Source organism: Astyanax mexicanus, chromosome 19 (assembly GCF_023375975.1).
Source record: "Astyanax mexicanus isolate ESR-SI-001 chromosome 19, AstMex3_surface, whole genome shotgun sequence".
In the NCBI taxonomy this organism is placed as follows: domain Eukaryota; kingdom Metazoa; phylum Chordata; class Actinopteri; order Characiformes; family Acestrorhamphidae; genus Astyanax; species Astyanax mexicanus.
Genome location: NC_064426.1, coordinates 19,197,104 through 19,219,239, shown reverse-complemented (window position 1 = coordinate 19,219,239; position 22,136 = coordinate 19,197,104). Strand labels below are relative to the sequence as shown.

General features: G+C 40.2%; 1 protein-coding gene across 1 annotated transcript; it reads right to left on the bottom strand.

Moving 5' to 3' along the window:
- Positions 1–903: 903 nt before the first annotated feature.
- On the bottom strand, positions 904–21,871 carry LOC111194173 (perforin-1-like). The gene is made up of 5 exons (XM_022677653.2): positions 21,801–21,871; positions 15,702–16,259; positions 14,902–15,040; positions 12,562–12,779; positions 904–4,893 (listed from the first exon to the last, which is right to left on the bottom strand). Exons 2-5 carry the CDS (start codon positions 16,229–16,231, stop codon positions 3,999–4,001), a joined length of 1,782 nt encoding a protein of 593 aa, XP_022533374.2. The 5' UTR covers positions 16,232–16,259; positions 21,801–21,871; the 3' UTR covers positions 904–3,998.
- Between the last annotated feature and the right edge of the window lie 265 nt (positions 21,872–22,136).

The window sequence follows — 22,136 nt, the reverse complement described above, 5'->3', positions numbered from 1 at the left end:
AAAGGGAAATGTATGCGTTTTGCTGGGGTGGAGAGACAGCAAACAGCTGATCTGAATTTCATGCTCAGGTCGAGGAGAAAAAAAAAGGTCAGGTGGTTTGCTTTTGCTGTTTTTTGCAGCTATAGATGCACAGCTGCACCGAGAGATGTGTGGGTACGAGAGAGAAGCACGTAGCGCATGCGTAAACGCAAAAAGACGTATGAAGTCAGATTAGACCGTTCACATTCATGTCGCATGTCCATGGATCGGATATTTAGGACCACATATGAAAGTGACTTAAATATGATTCTAAAAATTTGGATTTAGCACGTTTACACAGCCATGAAAAAATCAGATCTGAACCACATTGAGCAAAAAATATGATTTACGTCACTTATAGCAAAGGTTGCTCGGGGGAAAGATTGCTGCTGTTAGCAACTGTAAAAAAAAAAAGCAATATATTCCAGTCCAAGTCCAACCCAATTTAAATACGCGTGTACAAGGCGTGAAAATAGACTGTTGATGGGGTGGAAGATAGCAATGGCCATCATGACACGCCTTGCACAGGGTGTATGATAGGGCCCCATGACTCTAATGGTCAGGTGGGTGGAATTAAGGTTAAGACTGGTTGGTGTAAACTGAAGCTCAGTGATCTCAACAAAACCAGCCTTACTGTTGGTTCTGTATGTGTTCCTCAGTTAACATACATAACCGTATATTTATGAAGGGTCTTGATTATTTTATATCAGCATCCACTGCAGGCTTAAGCATGTAATCTTTCCTCTCTGATCTGGCCGTGGGGAGTGAGAGCAGCGTGATTGTGTTGGCTGGTGGATTTTAGGTGGAGTTAACCGTTGAATCAGACGTGTGGAAAAAGATGAATTGGTGGAGAATTTACTTAGTTCGCGTTAATTTTGTGGTTACTGACACCTTCGACCACCTTGGTTGCACGACAACCACTCACTCACATAGCCGTGCTCATTTTCTGTAAGTCACATGGGCCGTGTGGTTTGCCTTGTTTCTTTTTTCGTGGTTCACTATTCACTTACCCAGATGTACCTTTCTTATTTTCTCAACAGGCATGACAATAATTTGTCATCTTGGAGAAGCATTACAAAGTGTGAACAGATGTTTTAAAGCATTTAAAACTTTTTTATTAGATTGCAAGGCAGGACAAACACATAAGCACTGAATAAAATGCTCAATTAGTATACGGAAAATGTGCTTTAAAGCTGGTGCTGCATTCACAATGTGTGCAAATGATACAGAACTTTTTAAAATATCTTTTATTAACATACAGTGCTGTGAAAAAGTATTTGCCCCTACAGATTTCATTTTTTTTGCGGGCTTTTTCATTATAATTAAATTATTTAGATTAACAAACACATTTTAATACCAGACAAAACCAACTCGAGCAAATATATATATTATATATTTTTTAAATAATAATTTTATTTATTACAGGAACAAAACATCTAACCAAACCAACCTGACTCTATGTAAAAAATGTCCCCTAAACCTAATAATTTGGTTGTGACACACTTTTGGCAGCAACAACTGAAATCTTCTGTGTGTGATAATATCTCTTTAGAGCAGGGGTGTCCAAACTTTTTTTGTTGGGGACCAGAAGGAGAAATATATTTAAAGTCACGGGCCACAGACTCTGTAATAAAACAAATAATGAAATATACCACTTTAATTAATACATTTTCCTGATTACTTTTACTTGACTCACTATCTTTATCTATCTTTTACATTACTCCTTAATTACAACAACTTTTAGACTCTTTTGCCCTTTTTCTGCGCCCCAACTGAACACTCTCTCCGCTTTTAGACTCTTTTGCCCATTTTTCTGCGCTAGAACTGCGCATTTGTGTTCTTTTTGGTTGTCAGTGCTTTTTACCTTGGAACTCTCCTTTAACTTTTCTGGATTTCTTTTTTACATCCTGGATGAATTCTGCATGCCCTTTTGGAGTAAATCTGGTAGGCCGGTCACTCCATGAAAGATTCACCATTGTTCCTTGTTTTCTCTATTTGTAAATAATAGCTTTTAATAAAATAAAAAATAAAATAAATAAAATAAAATAAATTTGTAAGGGAGCAAATACTTTTTCACGCCACTATATATATGTATTCAACACATTGGGTATTCTTCTTAAAGCACATCCATCAAGATATATCAAGGCAAAAAGGAATGTATGCAAAAAAACATTAACTTCCTCAAGGTACTGTGTGTATTACCAGTGTTTTTAAAAAAACTATCTGAACCCTTTCAAAGTTCTAAGGGCCTTGTTTTAAATGTTAGGGTTCTCAGAATTCTACCAATGAAGTGTGGAGCTATTTTGGTGTTAAAATAATGTATGGGCAAATTTAAAAGCATTGTATTTCGGAATTCTGGGGAACAAAGGATGTTATTTTTTTGTTATTAGTTATTATGTTTAAGTACACCCCAAGTTCATTCCTAAGTCAATCTTTAGGTGTCTTATTTAAAGGAATGCAGTATGAAGGTTGTGATGTCACTGACGTCAGAAGTTACTTTCTTAAAGGGGTGGCTTTCCCAAGAAAACAGTGTGAGAAGAATTTGTTTTTACACGTTTTGAATGAAAGTCTTAATCATTTACTGAAACTAGCTAAACTCTAATCGAAATGTCTAAACTTAATTACTATGGCTGCACGTTGGACATAGCAAAAAACAAACCCCTTTAAAAGAAAAATGTAAAGCTACTTTAAAGGAGAACTCCGGTGTGAAATTGACTTTTGATGTAGTAAACCATGGTTAAGAGTACAAACATTTGTTGAATAGCCCCACCTCCGTTCTCCTGCAGCTTTCCGAGATCCAGCAATTTTGTGCAGTTTGTCCAAACAAGCTAGAATGGGTTTTAATGGGGCATATTTTGCCCCTGCATATAAATTGCTTTTTACATCGCTATCCAGACACAAAGTAGCTACACACCTTATTGATAGAATCTGGAGAGCCCTGCGACAGGTTTAAACAATGTTTTTTATTAAGCTTCTTGTGTACTTTTAGGGCGTTTTCACACATGTAGTTCGTTTGTCTGGTCCGAATCAGTTAATGAGTTCGTTTACTTGGAGCGTTTTCTCGCTCTGTTCGGTCTGGTTTCACACAGACATAAATGTAAACGCACCAAAATGTGCACCAATAAACCACGTGAGCAGCCTGTGTCTTCTGATTGGTTAGAGCTGTCTGACACGGAAGTACGTTAAATATAAATATACGAAAAAAGTAAATACAGCGAGAAGATTTTGTGTTCCAGCGCAAATATCTGTGCTTTAACACTGAATGCTGAAACGCTGCACTTTCAAACACAGTGTTTCTACGTGCAGCGCAGATTTATACATGATAAACAGAGTCACACGGCTGTGAGCTATGAATGCAGCGCAGATTTATACATAATAAACAGAGCAGTGAATGCAGCGCGTGCCTGGACACAGTGTTTGTTCACAGCTGTGGTAATTAGCGTTATCTGGCTAATATATCAGTTTAAACTGTGCTTGCTTTATCAGCAGTTTAGCTCAAATAAATGGCTTATATTTAATAGCTGGATCCGATCGAGTCCGGATCACGTTCTCACCACAAGCGAACCGCTCCAGAGTTCGTTTGGTACCGGACCGAGACCACCTCCTCTAGCCGGTCTCGGTCCGGTTCTTTTGATCCGCACCCGAGTGCGATTATTATTTTCACACCTGCTCAACCAAACCGCACTACAGTTACAAACGGATCAGAGTTCGTTATAAAATAAAGTTATTTATGCCTCGTTTTAAATGTCAGGGCTCTCCGGATTCTATCAAGGAGGTGTGGAGCTATTTGAGCCTGGATAACAGTGTAAAAAGCAATGTATCTGCAGAGGCAAAATATGCCCCGTTAAAACCCATTCTACCATGTCAATTTCACATTGGAGTTCTCCTTTAAAGTGAATGTGACATACCTCTATATTTGTAAAGAATTATATTTAGATTTTTTAGACCCATAAAAGAATTTAATCTGATAGTTGATTGCTTCACAGGATAATATTTTTATCCGTTTTGAGACCTGAATTAAACTGGTGACTCTGATTGAAACTGAAAATGCGCTCGTCTAAAAGCACCCCCATCTCCAGCAGCATGTCTGCTGGAATACGTCTGGCATGGCGAGAAACATACAGCTTCTCCAGCTCAGGAGAAATGGGAGAGGGCACGTACTCAGAACATAAGGAGCCAGATAAACTCGGGATGCAAGTCACCTGGAGTTTATAGTGCAGAACTCCATGGTTTAGGCTACAGAAGTCGTCCCATACCCCTGCTGTCAGCTGGACCTCACAAGCCCCAAGAAGATCATCATCCCATTTGTTGTCTCGGTCCCATACCTCTATCCTTACACTGCTAAAATCAGACAGGTCGTTGATGTCCAGATTAAAGTCCCAGTTCCAGGTAGGTGAGTTCTGCTTCTGGATCACAGGAGTTTCTCCAATGAAGGTCTCTCCATTGCGAAAGATCTTGACGTATCCATCTGTCTCTTTTAAGTAGTCTCCATGCAGTCCTGTTGCTCTGACTGCAGTGACGGTGATCTGGGCCAGGCCACGGCGGGTGGGGCAGCAGTCACAGTTGACCCCCTTGTTGTTGTGGCAGCTGCAGATGCACGGCTCTTTGGGGTCGGTTTTGATGCCAGCTTTACAAGGTTTTGAGCAGTTTTTTAACAGGCCTCTCTGTAGGATGTAATCTTTGATGGCGTTCCGTAAATGCTCTCGCATGGGCTTCTTTTTGGGCAGCAGCTCATGGAGTGAGTCGAGTGAGTAGGAAAGGATTTCAGGGTGTTTGGGCAGAGAGGAGAGCCACTCCTTATAGGCAGCAGGGTCTTTATCAGCAGAGAACAGAAGCTCAGCATTCTCAGTGTGTCCACCAATCACATCTGTAAGCCTTTCAGGGGGAAACAGATCATGTTATGGATCATTTATCATGGAATGAGACGAAATAGAAAACTTTTTCTGTGGTAAAATGAATCAGACTTTTGAAATTTGCTGCTTATGAACTTTGCATTTGTGGATAACACTTCAAACTGTGTTCATAGACAATGATTACCAAGTTTATTCCTAGGCCCATGAAGTGATTTCCTGCACTTAATTATGACACTTTTTAATTTGGAGCCATCTGAGGGCCCAAAGATCACTAGCATCCTGTACTGAATGTTGGTCTTGTCCCTTGCACCAAGGGATTTCTCCTGATTCCCTGAAAGCACACATCACTCTACCTCTTAAGACCATCTTCAGCAAAGGCCTACCGGAGTGACGAGTGATTCTTGCAGTGCTTTTGCATCATATATTTCAATTTCATCATATATTTTACTCCACCAAAAGTCAATTTTACACCGGAGGTCTCCTTTAAGTTGGAGTTACACTATATTTTCAGTTGAGGCAGTTTTTTTTGGGTCAAAATTTTTTTGGTTCCAAAATTTTTCAAAGTTTTTTTTTGTCCCAAAATTTTTCAACATTTATTTGGGTCAAAATAATTTTGGGTCCAAAATTTTTCGAATTTTTTTTTGGGTAAAAATTTTTTGGGTCCAAAATTTTTCGAAGTTTTTTTTGGGTCAAAATTTTTTTGGGTCCAAAATTTTTTGAAGTTTTTTTCGTCCCAAAAATTTTTCGAAGTTTTTTGTTGGGTCAAAATTTTTTGGGTCCAAAATTTTTTGACGTTTTTTTTGGGTCAAAATTTTTTGAAGTTTTTTTGGGTCAAAATTTTTCGAAGTTTTTTGTTGAGTTAAAAATTTTTTGGGTCAAAATTTTTCGAAGTTCGTCCCAAAATTTTTCAACGTTTTTTTTTTGTTGTTTTGATGTTGTTTTTCGTCCCAAAATTTTTCAATGTTTTTTTGGTCAAATTTTTTTTGGGTCAAAATTGTTTTGGGTCCAAAATTTTTCGAAGTTTTTTTTTGGGTCAAAATTTTTTTGGTTCCAAAATTTTTCAAAGTTCGTCCCAAAATTTTTCAATGTTTTTTTTGGTCAAAATTTTTTTTGAAGTTTTTTGTTGGGTCAAAATTTTTTTCGGTCCAAAATTTTTCGAAGTTAGTCCCAAATTTTTCAATGTTTTTTTGGGTCCAAATTTTTTGGGTCCAAAATTTTTCGAAGTTTTTTTTGGGTCAAAATTTTTCAAAGTATTTTTGGGTAAAAATTTTTTGGGTCCAAAATTTTTCAAAGTTTTTTTTGGGTCAAAATTTTTCGAAGTATTTTTGGGTAAAAATGTTTTGCTAGTATTGACCCACGCCCTTGATTGGGCAGAGAAGAAGAAAGAGGGGGAGCGAACTCAGAGTATTTGGGATGGAGTTCGGGGCAGCTTCGCTGTAAAGCGTGAAGCCGAAGCCCCCCCTCTCATGAAGAGAAACATGAGAAGAGAATAAAATTAAAGAAGGAGGAAGATGGGGAGGAGGTGGGTGCGAGGTTTGTTCAATGAGTAGGTAGAGAGGAAGTGACTGTTTAAATAGGGATGGAAGTGGGAGGAGTGAGGGCGTGGCTCACTCCCAAAACTTAGTTATGACACATAACTCCACTTTGCTAGTATTGACCCACGCCCTTGATTGGGCAGAGAAGAAGAAAGAGGGGGAGCGAACTCAGAGTATTTGGGATGGAGTTCGGGGCAGCTTCGCTGTAAAGCGTGAAGCCGAAGCCCCAAAAATTAAATCAGAACTTTCGACCACTGCTAGGATTTAAGAAGCAACTGAGTGTTGGAAGTCCGACCTTGTAATCTTTGAGAAAGCCAGAGGATGAACCGATGCAAGGGGAAGGCAGTGTGGAAGTCAAAGGAAAGAAAGGTAGGGAATAATTAAGTAAGGTATTTGAAGGTGCTGCCAGCCTATTCGAGTATAAGAATGAATGAGGTCCTTGGTGGCAGAAATCGGTTGAAGTGGAAAGGTAGTGTTGAGCGACTTAATGGAATGATGCACGTGTTGTACATGTAGTTTAAAGGCCCCAAAAGCAGCCACCGACCCGCATGCGCAGCAGGAGCGACCTGGTAAGGTAGAAGGGGTGCTCCTGATGGTCCAACAGAAGTGAGGGGGGAGGGGGATGGGGGGCGATGGAGTGGGAAGACGGTGTGGGAAGACGGGGCGATGGAGTGGGAAGACGGGGCGATGGAGTGGGAAGACTGTGTGGGAAGACGGGGCGATGGAGTGGGAAGACGGAGTGGGAAGACGGGGCGATGGAGTGGGAAGACGGGGCGATGGAGTGGGAAGACGGGGCGATGGAGTGGGAAGACGGGGTGGGAAGATGGCAGCAACAGGAGATAAACAAAAGAGAGTAGGGAGGACAGACAGAATGAGGACAGTTGGAATGGCGGTGGGAAGATGGAGGATGGGAAGGGAGGACAGATGGACTGGTGTTGGGATGATGGAGGATGGGCAGGGAGGACAGATGAAATGGCGTTGGGATGATGGAGGATGGGCAGGGAGGACAGACCGACTGGTGTTGGGATGATGGAGGATGGGCAGGGAGGACAGATGGACTGGTGTTGGGATGATGGAGGATGGGCAGGGAGGACAGACCGACTGGTGTAGCGAAGATGGGTAAGGAGGCGAAGACGAGGGTGGCGGTGACAAAGGTTAGTACGGTGAGGGTGATTGTTACAACGGCAACGAAAGATTGGAATGAAGAGGGCGAGATTACGTCCCAGATGGTGGCGATTATGCGGGCGGTGAAGGTGCAAGCTATGAAGTTGCGGCGATGATGGCGATGACATAGGCAGAGATGGTGGCAATGATGCCGATGGTGGTGAAGATGGCCAAAGTGAGGGCAAGATGATGGCCAAGACGATGGCGGCGAAGGCAAAGAAAATGAAGACGAAGGCGGGAAGATTGCAGCGATGATGATGGCGATGACAGACAGAGATGGAGACAATGAGGATGGCCCTGAAAACTGTGGCAGAGGTGATGAAGGTGATGCAGGCAGAGATGGTGGCGATGGTGACCATGGTGATGAAGATGGCCATGCGAGGGCAAGGTGATGCCCAAGACGATGGCGATGAAGATGAAGACGAGAAGATCGCAGCGATGATGATGTCGACGACAGACAGAGACGACGACAATGAGGATGGCCATGACAACTGTGGCAGAGATGATGAAGGTGATGCAGGCAGAGATGGTGGCGATGGTGACCATGGTGGTGAAGATGGCCACAGTGAGGGCAAGGTGATGCCCACGACGATGGCGATGAAGATGAAGACGAAGGCGAGAAGATCGCAGCGATGATGATGTCGATGACAGACAGAGACGACGACAATGAGGATGGCCATGACAACTGTGGCAGAGATGAAGGTGATGCAGGCAGAGATGGTGGCGATGGTGACCATGGTGGCCAAAGCGAGGGCAAGGTGACGCCCAAGACGATGGCGATGAAGATGAGGAAGATGGAGATGAAGGCGAGAAGATCGCAGCGATGATGGCGATGACAGAGACAAAGACAACGAGGATGGCCATGACAACAGTGGCAGAGATGAAGGTGATGCAGGAAGAGATGGGGGCGATGGTGACCATGGTGGCGAAGATGGCCATAGCGAGGGCAAGGTGATGCCCAAGACGATGGCAATGAAGACGAGGAAGATGAAGACGTAGGTGAGAAGATCGCGCTGATGGGATGTAGGCAGAGAGTGCGGCAATGATGAGGATGAAGATGGCTACTACAATGACAATGATAGCCACGACGAAAACTATGGCAGCGACGATGAAGGCGATGCAGACAAAGGAGGCGGAGACGATTAAGGTGAAAATGGCCACGATGAGGATGAGATGATGCTCAGCATGGCGTTGATGAGAGCGAAGAAGGTGAAAGCAACGAATATGCAGGCCAGAAGATGGCGGTAACGGAGATGAAGGCGGTGATGTAGGCAGAGACAATGGCAATGGTGATGAAGACTATGGCGGAGATGAAGGCGATGCAGGCGGAGATGGTGGTGATGACGATGACGATAAAGAGGGCAATGACGAGAGCGAGATCACGCTCAAGACCATGGCGATGACGAAAGCAATGATGCAGGCGAAGCAGGTGAAAGTGATGAAGATGCCGGCGAGAAGATTGCGGCGATGATGGTGATGTGGGCAAACATGGAGGTGATGATGGTGAACACTGCCACGAAGATGACGACTACGATGGTGATGCAAAGATGGTGGTGATGACGACGATGGTGAAGATGGCCATGCGATGGTGATGATGGAGGTGAGTATGATGAGGGTGCCAAGGATCGTGGTGACGACAATGGCACAATACAATAGACAGAGCAGCGATGGTGGCAGAGATATGGAGGCAAAGACTGCAAGGGTGAAGATGCTGATGGCAAAGATGAATACGATAGTAAGATAAGTATAATGATGGCGAAAATGATCGCGATCATGGTGAGGAGGGTTATGATGGAAGCAGGGAGCATATGCGACCCACGCACTCTGTCCAGCTCAAAGGATAGACACCACGATAGATAATTGTCTTAAATTCCGAAACGAGGTCAGCATTCGGAGGAACGCCAGTTCCGGGCCGCCAGCAAGCCGGCCCACGGCAGGGATATCACAGGCAGCTGGGGGTCTCCCGACATGCAGCCGTCTACACTGAAATTAGCAGCACGTGACCAGCAGGCGGCGCCAAATCAGCAGCAGTAATATCACAGTGGCCATGCTCGAGTACCGCCCAGTGAGGCTGCAGGGAGGCGGAGCCACGCCAAGCCAGCGGGTCAGGCGGAAAAAGCATGCTGGAAGGGGAAACAGGAAAGGGCGGGCCACGGGAGCGGCGCAGGCGCCGGCAGAGGCAGTGGAAACGGCGTGGGCGCCGGTAGAGGCAGAGAGAGAAAGAAGATGCGAGGTTTGTTCAATGAGTAGGTAGAGAGGAAGTGACTGTTTAAATAGGGATGGAAGTGGGAGGAGTGAGGGCGTGGCTCACTCCCAAAACTTAGTTATGACACATAACTCCACTTTGGGTCCAAAATTTTTCGAAGTTTTTTGTTGGGTCAAAATTTTTTTGGGTCCAAAATTTTTCAAAGTTCGTCCCAAAATTTTTCAATGTTTTTTTTGGTCAAAATTTTTTCTGAAGTTTTTTGTTGGGTCAAAATTTTTTTCGGTCCAAAATTTTTCGAAGTTAGTCCCAAATTTTTCAAAGTATTTTTGGGTAAAAATTTTTTGGGTCCAAAATTTTTTGAAGTTTTTTTTGGGTCAAAATTTTTCGAAGTTTTTTGTTGGGTTAAACATTTTTTGGGTCAAAATTTTTTGAAGTTCGTCCCAAAAATTTTCAAAGTTTTTTTTTGGTCAAAATTTTTTGAAGTTTTTTTTGGGTCAAAATTTTTTTGGGTCCAAAATTTTTCAATGTTTTTTTGCGTCCCCCAAATTTTTCTACGTTTTTTTTGGGTCAAAATATTTTTGGGTCCAAAATTTTTCAATGTTTTTTTGGGTCCAACATTTTTTGGGTCCAAATTTTTTCGAAGTTTTTTTTGGGTCAAAATATTTTTGGGTCCAAAATTTTTCAATGTTTTTTTGGGTCAAAATTTTTTGGGTCCAAAATTTTTCGATGTTTTTTTGGGTCAAAATATTTTTGGGTCCAAAATTTTTCAATGTTTTTTTGGGTCAAAATATTTTTGGGTCTGAGCTGACAGTCGGAGTAAAAGCTGCTAATTCACACCACGTTAAAGTGTTCGTCTGAGGCCAGCAAGTGGAACCATAGTAGATAAATAGGTCTTACTTGCTTGTGTACCCCCTAACTCTAGTCTGAGAGTTTGGAGTCTGGCCAGCGCACTACATTGAGGTTGGAGGACAGAGGATGCTGAGACTTCCTAGCCATCGGAGCGCAGTAAACGTGAGGCTAAGCTGCAAAAAAACTGACTGCACCCTAAGCAAGAACTTCAATCACTACAGATAATAGAGGGACCAAAATTTGGCCTCTTACAACAGCAGCAGAGGAACGCAGTACAATTCCGAAAACAAATTCTCACAATGTAGATAATCTATCAGCTCTGTGAAGGCAAATCATTTTTGCTGCTTAGATCAAGCTGAGAAGTCTCTCTGATACGTGACATTAAAAAGAGGTTGAGTGACATGGGCATCTCCTTTTATAGCCATGGTGTGCGATGTCAAACGTGACTTTGCTGTTATTCAAAGTCTCTCGATAGGCATGGGATTGTGGTCTGAAATTTGGGGTCTGGAAGCTCAATTAAACATTCCTTTAGAACTGCTCATGGTATTGCTAGAAAGGCAAGCCAAAATGCAATTTGACTACAAAAGGCTTTCAGAAACACTGAGCAGATTCTGCAGTGATGATGCACTGTTCTACTGTGCAGTGACACTTGCACAATATGACCTTCAAAGAAGAATCAAAAACAACTTGCCTGCATTCTTACCAAAAAACACAATGAGCAAAAAAGGGTGTTTGAAAAAAAGGGAGCAGAATTTCATGAAAAGGGCACCTCTCCAACTGTTAAGCATTGTGATGCATCGATTTTGCTTTGGGTTTGTGCTGCAGACAGCATTCTATAAACAGTGGTGTGGAAAAACAATTTTCCCCTTTACCAGTAAACACAAAATGCAGTTTTTAAATGAAGGTTTTTTTTTTAATAAAGGTCTCATTCCATAGTTTTTTTTGGGAAAAAAGTCCTCAGATGTTTCTATTTAGCCCTGTTTTAGATCACTGAATAACTGGTTTCTGAAGAAGGAAAGGATTTGGGCTCTTGCTCATGAATATTCATACATATGTAAACATATTGCCTCTAATTGACTAACAGCACCAGCACAGCTCTAAAACTTAAAGGACAAAATGTTTTCAGAGATACAGCCTCAGTTAAAGATATAGCACTGAGTGCTAGGTAAAGTTAACCCATAAACTTCGATAAAAATGTCAGACTCAGGGCATGCGGCCCCGTGGCCAAACTCTTTAAGCTAAACTAATGATACTAAACTCTTACCTTAGACTTGGTGATTCGGTGCTTGGGCCATGTTAAAGCCCCAGAGTCCACTCTATATCATAAAATCTGAGCAAATTGCGCCTGCTTTCACCGGTGTCCTGCCGAGTTGAGCAACCTTGTCAAACCATGCTTCCCTAGTGTTTTTTTAAGGTCTTGGTAAAATGCAGAATCAACCGGAGATCCGACTTAAATCTATAGTTACTTAGGCAGGATAGCTAATGCTAACTAGCTGGTATAAACAGAAGCTGCAAGCTCCTCCTTAGCTCTTCTGCAGCCCGGCTTTAGCTCAGTCTGTGGGCGGTCCTGAGCCAAGATGGGCGAAACCATGAACTCACAAGTTGACGTAGACACATAAAATCTCTCTGATTGACTCGTTTTTCTGAGGCTTTTCTTTTCTTAGCTACTGCAGACAATGGAGGCTGAAGAACCTTTTCATATGCAGCATACATTTACAACTCAGAGAGACCTATAGTATTTCCCAAAGAACAAGAAAAAGTACTACTACTACTACTAAAAAACTACATTTTGTCTTTAATTGTGTTGTCTTTGACTAACATTTAATTTTGTTTGATGATTAAAACATTTTAAAAGTGACAACATGCAAAAAAAGAAGCAGAAATCATGAAGGGGCAAACATTGTAGTAACAAAAATATAACAAAATGTGAACAAACCTATCAGTAAAGCTACTGGAGAAGCTCTTCTTCTTCAGAGTTTTGTCCTCGACTCTATGACAGTGATGAAACTCTGACGTTGCCTTGTTGGTTCCCGTCACACTGGCAGACGCCTCCACGTCCAGACACATCTTCACCTCGTCCACGCTCAGACCCTGCAGGGCTGCCTGACACTGCTGGATGCTGGTGACTGCATGGACTGCTCCACCCAAGGTTACCTGTGCATGAAGTTCAACAGCAACACTGATTTCCACAAGTGTTCTATGGATATATAGTATTATTGAACTCTTAGTGGATTAGTGGATTGTATCTGAAATACACTGCTCAAAAAAATAAAGGGACCACCTAACCCTTAGAACCCTACGGACAGATTTTCCGTCCACAATCGCATCTTGTATTCTCAGCTTAATTACTCAGGAATGCCTTTATCCATCAGCATAAACATCAGCATATATGGTTAGAAAGGGCGGAACTTATTCTTTCTAAACATAGCAATTTCATCCCAGTGTGGTAAAGCATCTGCGAAAAATCCATTGAGAAACACACCTAAAAAAAAAATAAGATCTCTTTTAAAGTTCTTTGATTTATTCCTCCATTATAACTCTATTTATTTGCTCAAAACACATAATCAGTTGTATTTACATTCACTCTAGCGTCTCTGATGCCATCATTGCATCATTGCTAATTCTTGAAAGTGCTGAAAATAAAAAATAACAAAAAAATATGCCTGTAATTTGCTTTATAATTTGTATTATTTACTTCTAGTAACCAAATAATATCAGTAAATGACCCAATAGTGTCCACAGAGCTAAGTAGGGTGCGCACACTACTTTATATCGTTTTTATTTTAGTGCACATTTCTACATAAGTAATTATTTTATTTAGACTAAAAAGTTTACATTTTGGTACATAGTTTTCATTGTGTGTCCTAAATAAAAGTGTTTTTCTTCATTTTGTGGAATAACTCTTTATTATAATATTTGTTGTTACTATAAGCAGCTGAAAATAAATATCTAGTATAGTAAATCAGTTTTGTTATTAGTTGCAGTATTATTGGCCATATTGGTCCTGATTAAAATACTGAAAGGCATAGGCTGTTCTGAGTGTCAGGTTTTTATTAATCTACATGTATCCTAGAGGTGTGATTATCAAGAAAAAATTAATCTGTCTGATTTTGTTAAAGTAATAAACCATGTAATGAACTATCATCAATATTCTTATGCTTTCAACTCATATACACTCTAGTCTAACCATTTTTAAAAATATATTTTAGGTGTGAATATATTTAAAGTCTATACATTCTAAAAAGGTAAAAAAAAACAAGCGCTTGGTAAAATTTTAACCAAACTACAAGCCAGTTCTAGGAAAATATAACAATTCTGCTTCCTTTTACATTTTAAATGATTACATTTTTGAGCAGCTGTATGGAGTAAAAGAGCTCAGGGCATGTGCCTGTCTGATATAATTACTGTGTTATAAGACCTGAAAGAGGAACTGACAAAAACGAAGAAAAAACACACCAAAACAGCCTAAGAGTTCTAAGGGTTAAACAACACAATGTAACTCCAAGTCAACCACACAACCACACTTCTGTCAAATCAACCAGTCCATTTAGGAAGCAACACTTTGATTGTGAATCAGTTTCACCTGCTGTTGTACAAATTGAACAGACAACAATGAGAGGCAATTAGCAAAGACAACCCCTATAAAGGAGTGGTTCTACCTTTTCTCTGTTTGCATCCTTTCTGGCTGATGTTTTGGTCACTTTTGCATTTTGTCAGTTCTCTCACTATAGAGGTAGCATGAAGCGGAGTCTACAACACACATAAGTGGCTCAGCTAGTGCAGCTCATCCAGGATGGCACATCAATGCGAGATGTGGCAAGAAGGTTCGCTGTGTCTGTCAGCACAACGTTCAGAGCATGGAGCAGATACCAGGAGACAGGCCAGTACACCAGGAGACATGGAGGGGGCCGTAGGAGGGCAACAACCCAGCAGCAGGACCGCTACCTCCTCCTTTGTGCAAGGAGTAACAGGAGGAGCAGTGCAGCAGGCCTCCAGCAGGCCACTAATATCCATGTACCTGCTACTGTCAGAAACAGACTCCATGAGGGTGGTATGAGGGCCCGACGTCCACAATTGGGGCTTGTGTTTAGAGCCCAACACCGTTTACATGAATCATTTTTATGTTATTTTATTCCACTATGTAATAAATAAAGATTTTTTTTTAACTGGAATATTTTATTCAGTGAGATCTAGAGTGTGTTATTTTTGTCTTCCCTTTTCCCATTTTTTGAGCAGTGTATAAACAGAGAGAAGAAAGGTTTTCTCACTCATTTACCTTAGTGATGTAATGTGTACCAAAGGTGTCAATGAGTTTGTAAAAGCTGTGTTTGGTTTCATGGTCATATTTCTTGGGAAGTCTTCCGAGTTCATTCCTCAGCTCAGGGTGCAACGTGGGATGGCTTGAAACCCTGTAACTGGATTTACAAACAAAAAATAAATGGGAAAATAGATGCTAGAGGCATAAAAAAATAGCAAATTAGAGTATTTGTAGGAATAACAATGTACAGGGGTTGGACAATGAAACTGAAACACCTGATTTTAGACCACAATAGTTTATTGCCCTGACGGACAGTTTTGATGGAAACAGGAGAGTTGAGGTGCACATTGAATTCTGCCGTGATTTGGGCAGCCGTGGTTTTATGTTTTTTGGATACAATCCGGGTTAGCACCCCAACATTCCTTTCAGACAGCTTCCTCTTGCGTCCACAGTTAATCCTGTTGGATGTGGTTTGTCCTTCTTGGTGGTATGCTGGCATTACCCTGGATACCGTGGCTCTTGATACATCACAAAGACTTGCTGTCTTGGTCACAGATGCGCCAGCAAGACGTGCACCAACAATTTGTCCTCTTTTGAACTCTGGTATGTCACCCATAATGTTGTGTCCATTGCAATATTTTGAGCAAAACTGTGCTCTTACCCAGCTAATTTAACCTTCACACTCTACTCTTACTGGTACAATGTGCAATTAATGAAGATTGGACACCAGGCTGCTCCAATTTAGCCATGAAACCTCCCACACTAAAATGACAGGTGTTTCAGTTTCATTGTCCAACCCCTGTATATTCATGACCTACCTGTAGTATCCACATGACACTGAATGACTGGTGAAGCTGAATTTGTCCTTCTTGGTCTTCTCCATCGAGTACTCGGCCAGTTTGGAATTAGAACCGGCCAGCATTAGTGACCCTGCACCTTTCACAGCATCGATTCCCAAACCTGCTTTCCAGTTGTTGTCAATAGAAGAGGTGCTGGAGCTGAGCAGGGATTCACTGGTCTGGTAAACTGAACTGGACACCTTCATGCTGCACTTCTGACTGGGTCTCCAGTCCACCACTGAACGGGGAAGCTTCTGCTTCTTCCCCTCCATGTAGGGGTTTTTACAGAGGGTGCAGGTCTTGTTCTTGGTCATCCAGGTGCTCATATCGATGACGAAGGCCCCCTTTCGCTGCATCTTGGTGATGTCAAAGCCTTCCCCTGCCAGGTCAGATCCAGGAGCGAACTCTGCGTTCTGACACTGAGCCGCTTTACCCTGGAAACATGACTGGCAGGTCGGAGGTGGGAGAACCGCAGCCAGCACGACCCAGAAGAGGACTGCCTGCAGCATTGCTGCTTAATTCTTGTGTGCAGTCTGCCTGTAATTAGAAAAATTAAGAGTTTGTTATCATGTTTTCCAATGAATAATAAGCAAATCAATACCATATGCTTGTTGAATATAATTATAAAGCATTGTTATCAGTCTTGTCACCTTCAAAAACAAACTGTCGGCCTACTACGGACTCTAGTTCTCCCGAGAAAGACTTCTAGAATTTCCCAAAATGCAAATGCACTCAACCCTCCAAACATGCCGAATCACGTGCATCAGCGTTCCGGCTCACCATGTTTCTAATCATTACTCACACCTGGACTCTTTATTATGATAGCCCCTGTTTTCACTTACTCTTTGTCCGGTATTGAATTGATTTATTTATACAACAGTTAGTTCTGACCTGACAATCTGATTGGTTGAGAAGTGTTCTAGCCGTGCTGACACTAAACCTGTATCACTCCACTGACGCGTTGCAGAGTAACGGCATATATATACACAGGAAGCTTTGAATCATCAACGGAACCAGCAGAAGGGTTAGCTTAGCACAGGCTAGCGCTCAGCCGCGGCATGCTCGCCTGCAGCGCTGGCTGTCTGGAGGGAAAATCACCTCGGCTAATGCCGTCTGACAGCCAGAACGCTAACCAGCCAGGCAAGGTTAATGCTGAGCTAAAGCAAGCTACGCTAACCTAACCACAGTCCAGCCGACTAGCTAAAACCAACACGACCCAGCAAAACAAGCAAAAATGCTCAAAAATGCGCAGCGTTCACCTGAAGGTGACTCCACGGAGCAGGAGAGGAGAGTACTAGCGTTATTTCACGCTCCTAACGTAACCATCTTTGCTTATTCCCAATTTTGATTTCAAGCTAACTTTCGTAGTGTTAGTCTGTATGACCCATACACCGTTTTGTAGTTAAGTTTCAGTTCTGTTACAGTTGTGGTGGAACTACTTTTTGGCGGAAGGCACAGCCCATAATAAAGCATATTCAAACTGAATTTCTTAAAGTTCTTTAATTGATTTTTTCAATTCATTTTATAAAAAAAACAGCTGTGATGTTATTCCTGATAACACACTCCCTCTCGCGTTCTATTGCTTAAATAGCTCTTTTACCTCGTGTTTCCTTTGTGTTGTAACCTTTTGTTCATGACCCTTTTTGCCTCCTCGATTTTTTGCATAGCACTTTGTTATATTGTTAGCTGTTTTGGTATCAAACAATTTTTATATACCCATACTGCTTTGTTGTGGATATCCTGTGTATGACCTCTTTGCCTGCTCACTCTGCTATATTTTTTGTTTTTGCTGCTATTTGGTTATTGACCCTGCCTGTCCCTGGCTATTCTTAACATAGACACATAGAAATATTGTTGTATACGTTTTGTAAATGGCATGGCAGCTCTCCTATGTCATAAAAGTTAGCTAAAACTAACTTTTACATTATACAATAAAAAAATACAAATAAATAAAACATAAAAACAATAATAATAATAAATATAATAGTAGCCATAGGCGTAGGAACCGGGGGGGATGGGTGGGACAATATTAGAAACAGGTGGATTTGTCCCCCCCAAAAATGATATCAGTTCGCTCAGGTCAGCTGTACTATTAATGAGGAGACAGACCGGACCAATCACGGAGCCGGTTCAGGTATTAAGTCACGCCTCTCAGTAGAAACAGCCAATCAGCTTGCTGGTTTTGCGGCGCGCGGAGCAGAGGCAGTTTGCTGTTGGGGAAGCCCCGCCCCCTCGCTGTGAGATTTAGCAGCGGGATCGGGACGCAGCAGCTTCAGCTGATTTTAAAACAGATATGGATATACAGAGATTTTTCTAACAGAAAGGTAACGATAGGCTAACCACTTCAACTGTGATGATATGTTTCTGATAACTGGTTAAAAATACACGTCTCTGAATCAGCACACAGTTTAAACCCACTGTGATTAATAAACTGCAGCTGTGTTAGGGTGTAAGCTTATCTTTGGAATTAGCTAGATTGGGAGTCAGGGTTAAAGGAAAAAAATAAAATATATATGTAATGTTTCCCTGTACCTGATCAGCTAATCACTTTAATTTTCAAACTGTTTATTCATTTAGGATTACAGGACTTACTGTGAGCTATAATGAACGAAAATTGATTTAACTAACTAGTTATCTAGAAGCTGGATGTAGATGATCGCCAGAATTTCGTACAGTACTTTAAGTTGGTAGTTTAAAGCAGTTACTTAACCCCGATCACTGCCCTAAACTAGTGTTTTCCACCTGATCAGCTAATAAACAGTCATTTACTGAGTTTACCTGTTAAAATCCTTTAGCCCCCTATGGAGCCTAAATGAATCATGTATATCCACCAGAGGAAGCTCTAGAATATGCAGAACAGTTTTAATATGCAGTAGAATATATAAGAACTGGGTTGAGAAACTACGGAGCCTGGGAGGGGCCGTGGATAAAAAAAATAATAAAATCGAGTGAACGATGTAGCAGTTCGTGCTCACGTTTTCTTTAATTCGAGTGAACGATTTGCAATTCGTGCTCACGATTTCTTTAATTCGTGCTCACGATTTCTGTAATTCGTGCGCACGATTTCTGTAATTCGAGTGAACGATTTCTGTAATTCGTGCTCACGTTTTTATGCGCAATAAGACAAGAAGCTCGGAGGGAAAGGAGCATTTTCTCTCTTGATCTGTTACAGGGGTGCAGTAATGATAATCAGTTATCTACCTTTATAACCTGCTGTTATTAATGCACTAGTGTTACAGTTAGATGTACAGTACAGTGAGCAGATTTTGCCTGGTGGTGGAATCTCTACAGCGCGTGGGGGAGAGCCGTCCGCGGCATCGGTTCCCCCGCCGCCAGACACCTGCCGCGCGCGCAGGTCTTCACGGAGCTTATTTACCAACAATGTAGACAAATACAGTCAATTCCAGTCATGAATAAAGGAAACAAACATTTTACTGATGCAGGACAACTGTGTGTTATTAAAACCAGATCAAAACAAAGTTATAATGCAATGTGCAAATGTGTTTATTAATTTCTAAATAACATTCAGCCAGCCTCCAAGGAAATGCACACCTTCTTAAATCTGGTTACATCATTATTACTTTTATGATAGATTTAATCTATATTTTAATAATTTGTATAATAAATAAACACATAATTCAGAAAATATACATTTAAGAAGTTTATAATTATTATATATTTTTTATTTGAAGCTTGTGGCATGTTTCTGGGCAGGACACTGTGATTTGAGAATAAGCAGATATTCAGGACATTTCATCAGATATAGAAACTTAATTATTTTAGGAAACATATTGGAATAAATTATCAAATTGATCCAAATTATTATATGAAATGCCTATTTACTAAATATCTTAATACATTGTATTAATAGTATTTTAGACCAGCTATTTTGATTTTATATAGTGTTACATATTTAAAGCAGCTCTTATATGAGCCATTCATAGACAACTGTCACACCTTGCATTAATTTTGTATTATCTTTATTAACTTTTACAGTGTACATTTGGACCTAAGTCTTATAGCTGTATATTTATATAATTATACTTCTTTACGTTATACTATTGTTGAAAATAAGAAATTATAAACAGTTCCACATTGCATTATAACTTTGTTTTGATCTGGTTTTAATAACACACAGTTATCCTGCATTAGTAATGTTTGTTTCCTTTAATCATGACTGGAATTGACTATATTTGTCTATATTGTTGGTAAATAAGCTCCGTGAAGACCTGCGCTCGCGGCCAGGGAACCCGTGCCGCGGACGGCTCTCCCCCACGCGCTGTAGAGATTCCACCACCAGGCAAAATCTGCTCACTGTACTGTACATCTAACTGTAACACTAGTGCATTAATATCAGCAGGTTATAAAGGTAGATAACTGATTATCATCACTGCACCCCTGTAACAGATCAAGAGAGAAAATGCTCCTTTCCCTCCCAGCTTATTGTCTTATTGCATAAAAACGTGAGCAGGAATTACAGAAATCGTTCACTCGAATTACAGAAATCGTGCGCACGAATTACAGAAATCGTGAGCACCAATTAAAGAAATCGTGAGCACGAATTGCAAATCGTTCACTCGAATTAAAGAAAACGTGAGCACGAACTGCTACATCGTTCACTCGATTTAATTGTTTTTTTTATCCACGGCCCCTCCCGGGCTCCGTAAGAAACACTGCTGTAACGTGACTTCTGTTCATTTGTATTTCACAGTAAGACCACATATCCTGACGTTCATAAAAATCTCTATGAAACGTAAAGTTACATTCTTTTACATAAAAGGACACCATCTTAAGAAGAGCTCTCAGTAGAAAAAAATAAAAGTGCAGGAGAAAATGTAAATATACAACAGAATTGACATGCCAATACATAATAATAATAATAATAATAATAATAATAATAATAATAATAACAATAATAATAATCTGTTATATTATTTTAAATATTAGGTGATAACTCAGACATTGCTTGCATAATTTTTCTAACAACAGTAGCTGTAATGTGGAGTAACATGTTTAGGTTGTAAAATCACCTTATAATAATAATTTACTTTTAATTAAAAGTAATTTCCACAAATGTTGTTCTAGGAAACTATTGGGTGGGCTTGGGTTCATATTGGCAAATGTGTCCCCCCCCCAATATCAAGCCCGCTCCTACGCCCTTGATAGTAGCAATAATAATAATAAATGAAAATCAAAATATGTTAAAAAAAACAATAGTACAAACCTATTAAAAAAAATAAAATAAAAAAATAATTAAATAAGGAAAGAAATAAAAAGGAAATAAACTAAGAGAAGAACTAAAATAAGAAATAAAAGTTAAGAATAAATAAGATTAAGTAAAACAGTTACAGGCTGTGTGAAGGTGGTTAGATATTTAAACGTATTTAGATGTTTAAAATGATTTAGTGACACCAGTGAGCTGAGTTTTAGTGTTTCCTATCGTGAATTCCAGCTCACTGGTGCACTGTAGCTAAAAGCAGATTTTCCCAGTTCAGTAAAAACTCTTGGTACCTTGCAGTTGATCCAATCACCTAATAATTACTGTTATTTACATTCATCAATGAAGCAATGTATTCTGGCAAACGACCGAAGAGTCGTGGAGTTGTAAAACTTATTTTTATTTATAAAATTACTGAAAATTAATATATATATATATATATATATATATATATATATATATATATATATAATTTTTTTTTTTTTTTTTTTTTTGCCTTATAACTGTAGCTAAAAGCTGTTAAAAGAACTTTTGGAATATTCTTTTGATACAATCAACTTATTGAATATAATATTTTGAAAAGTTTTTTTGTATAATCTTATCTATTTAGTAAACATTTAATATAGCACTTATTCAGCAACAATGTATACAAATAACATACATTTTATGTTACTCTGTTTGCTTAAACATTTTTAAAGCTCTTTTCTTGTGATTTTTGGGGTGGTCTGAAGTGTGAGAACAACACAAATAACTCTTTTTAACTTTTTTCTTGAAAGAGAATTAAAACAGTATTTATAGTACTAATAGCATGTTCATAATAATAACAAGTCTGCGCATTCTTTTAGCATATTAGCACTTACCTTGATTAAGTTTATTTTTTGCAGTATTATACAGACCGATTGTCTGATGATCTGAATCTTCTTCAGGAAATCAAATAAGCAGTGAGTTTCTAGAGAAGCTTTATATATTGAGAGTTTTGAGTGGGGTGGGGGGTTGGGTTGTTGATGAGTTGGTGTGTGATTTGGTTTGATGTTATGTGATAAAGAGAGATGCTGTACATTTCTGTGATGCGAGTGGGATTTGAGAGATTAGACATGTGTGTCTACTGAACGCTTTGTGGTTCAAACATGCTGAGAAACTCTGAACACTTACATGTTCACACAGTTTGCATTGACCTTGTTTACTGCCCTGTACAT

Coding starts and splice junctions, on each gene's coding strand:
- LOC111194173 (XM_022677653.2), bottom strand. CDS start 16,231: ATGCTGCAGGCAGTCCTCTTCTGGGTCGTGCTGGCTGCGGTTCTCCCA. Junction 12,780..14,901: donor GTACACATTACATCACTAAG/GTAAATGAGTGA, acceptor CTTCATGCACAG/GTAACCTTGGGTGGAGCAGT. Junction 4,894..12,561: donor TCCAGTAGCTTTACTGATAG/GTTTGTTCACAT, acceptor TCCCCCTGAAAG/GCTTACAGATGTGATTGGTG.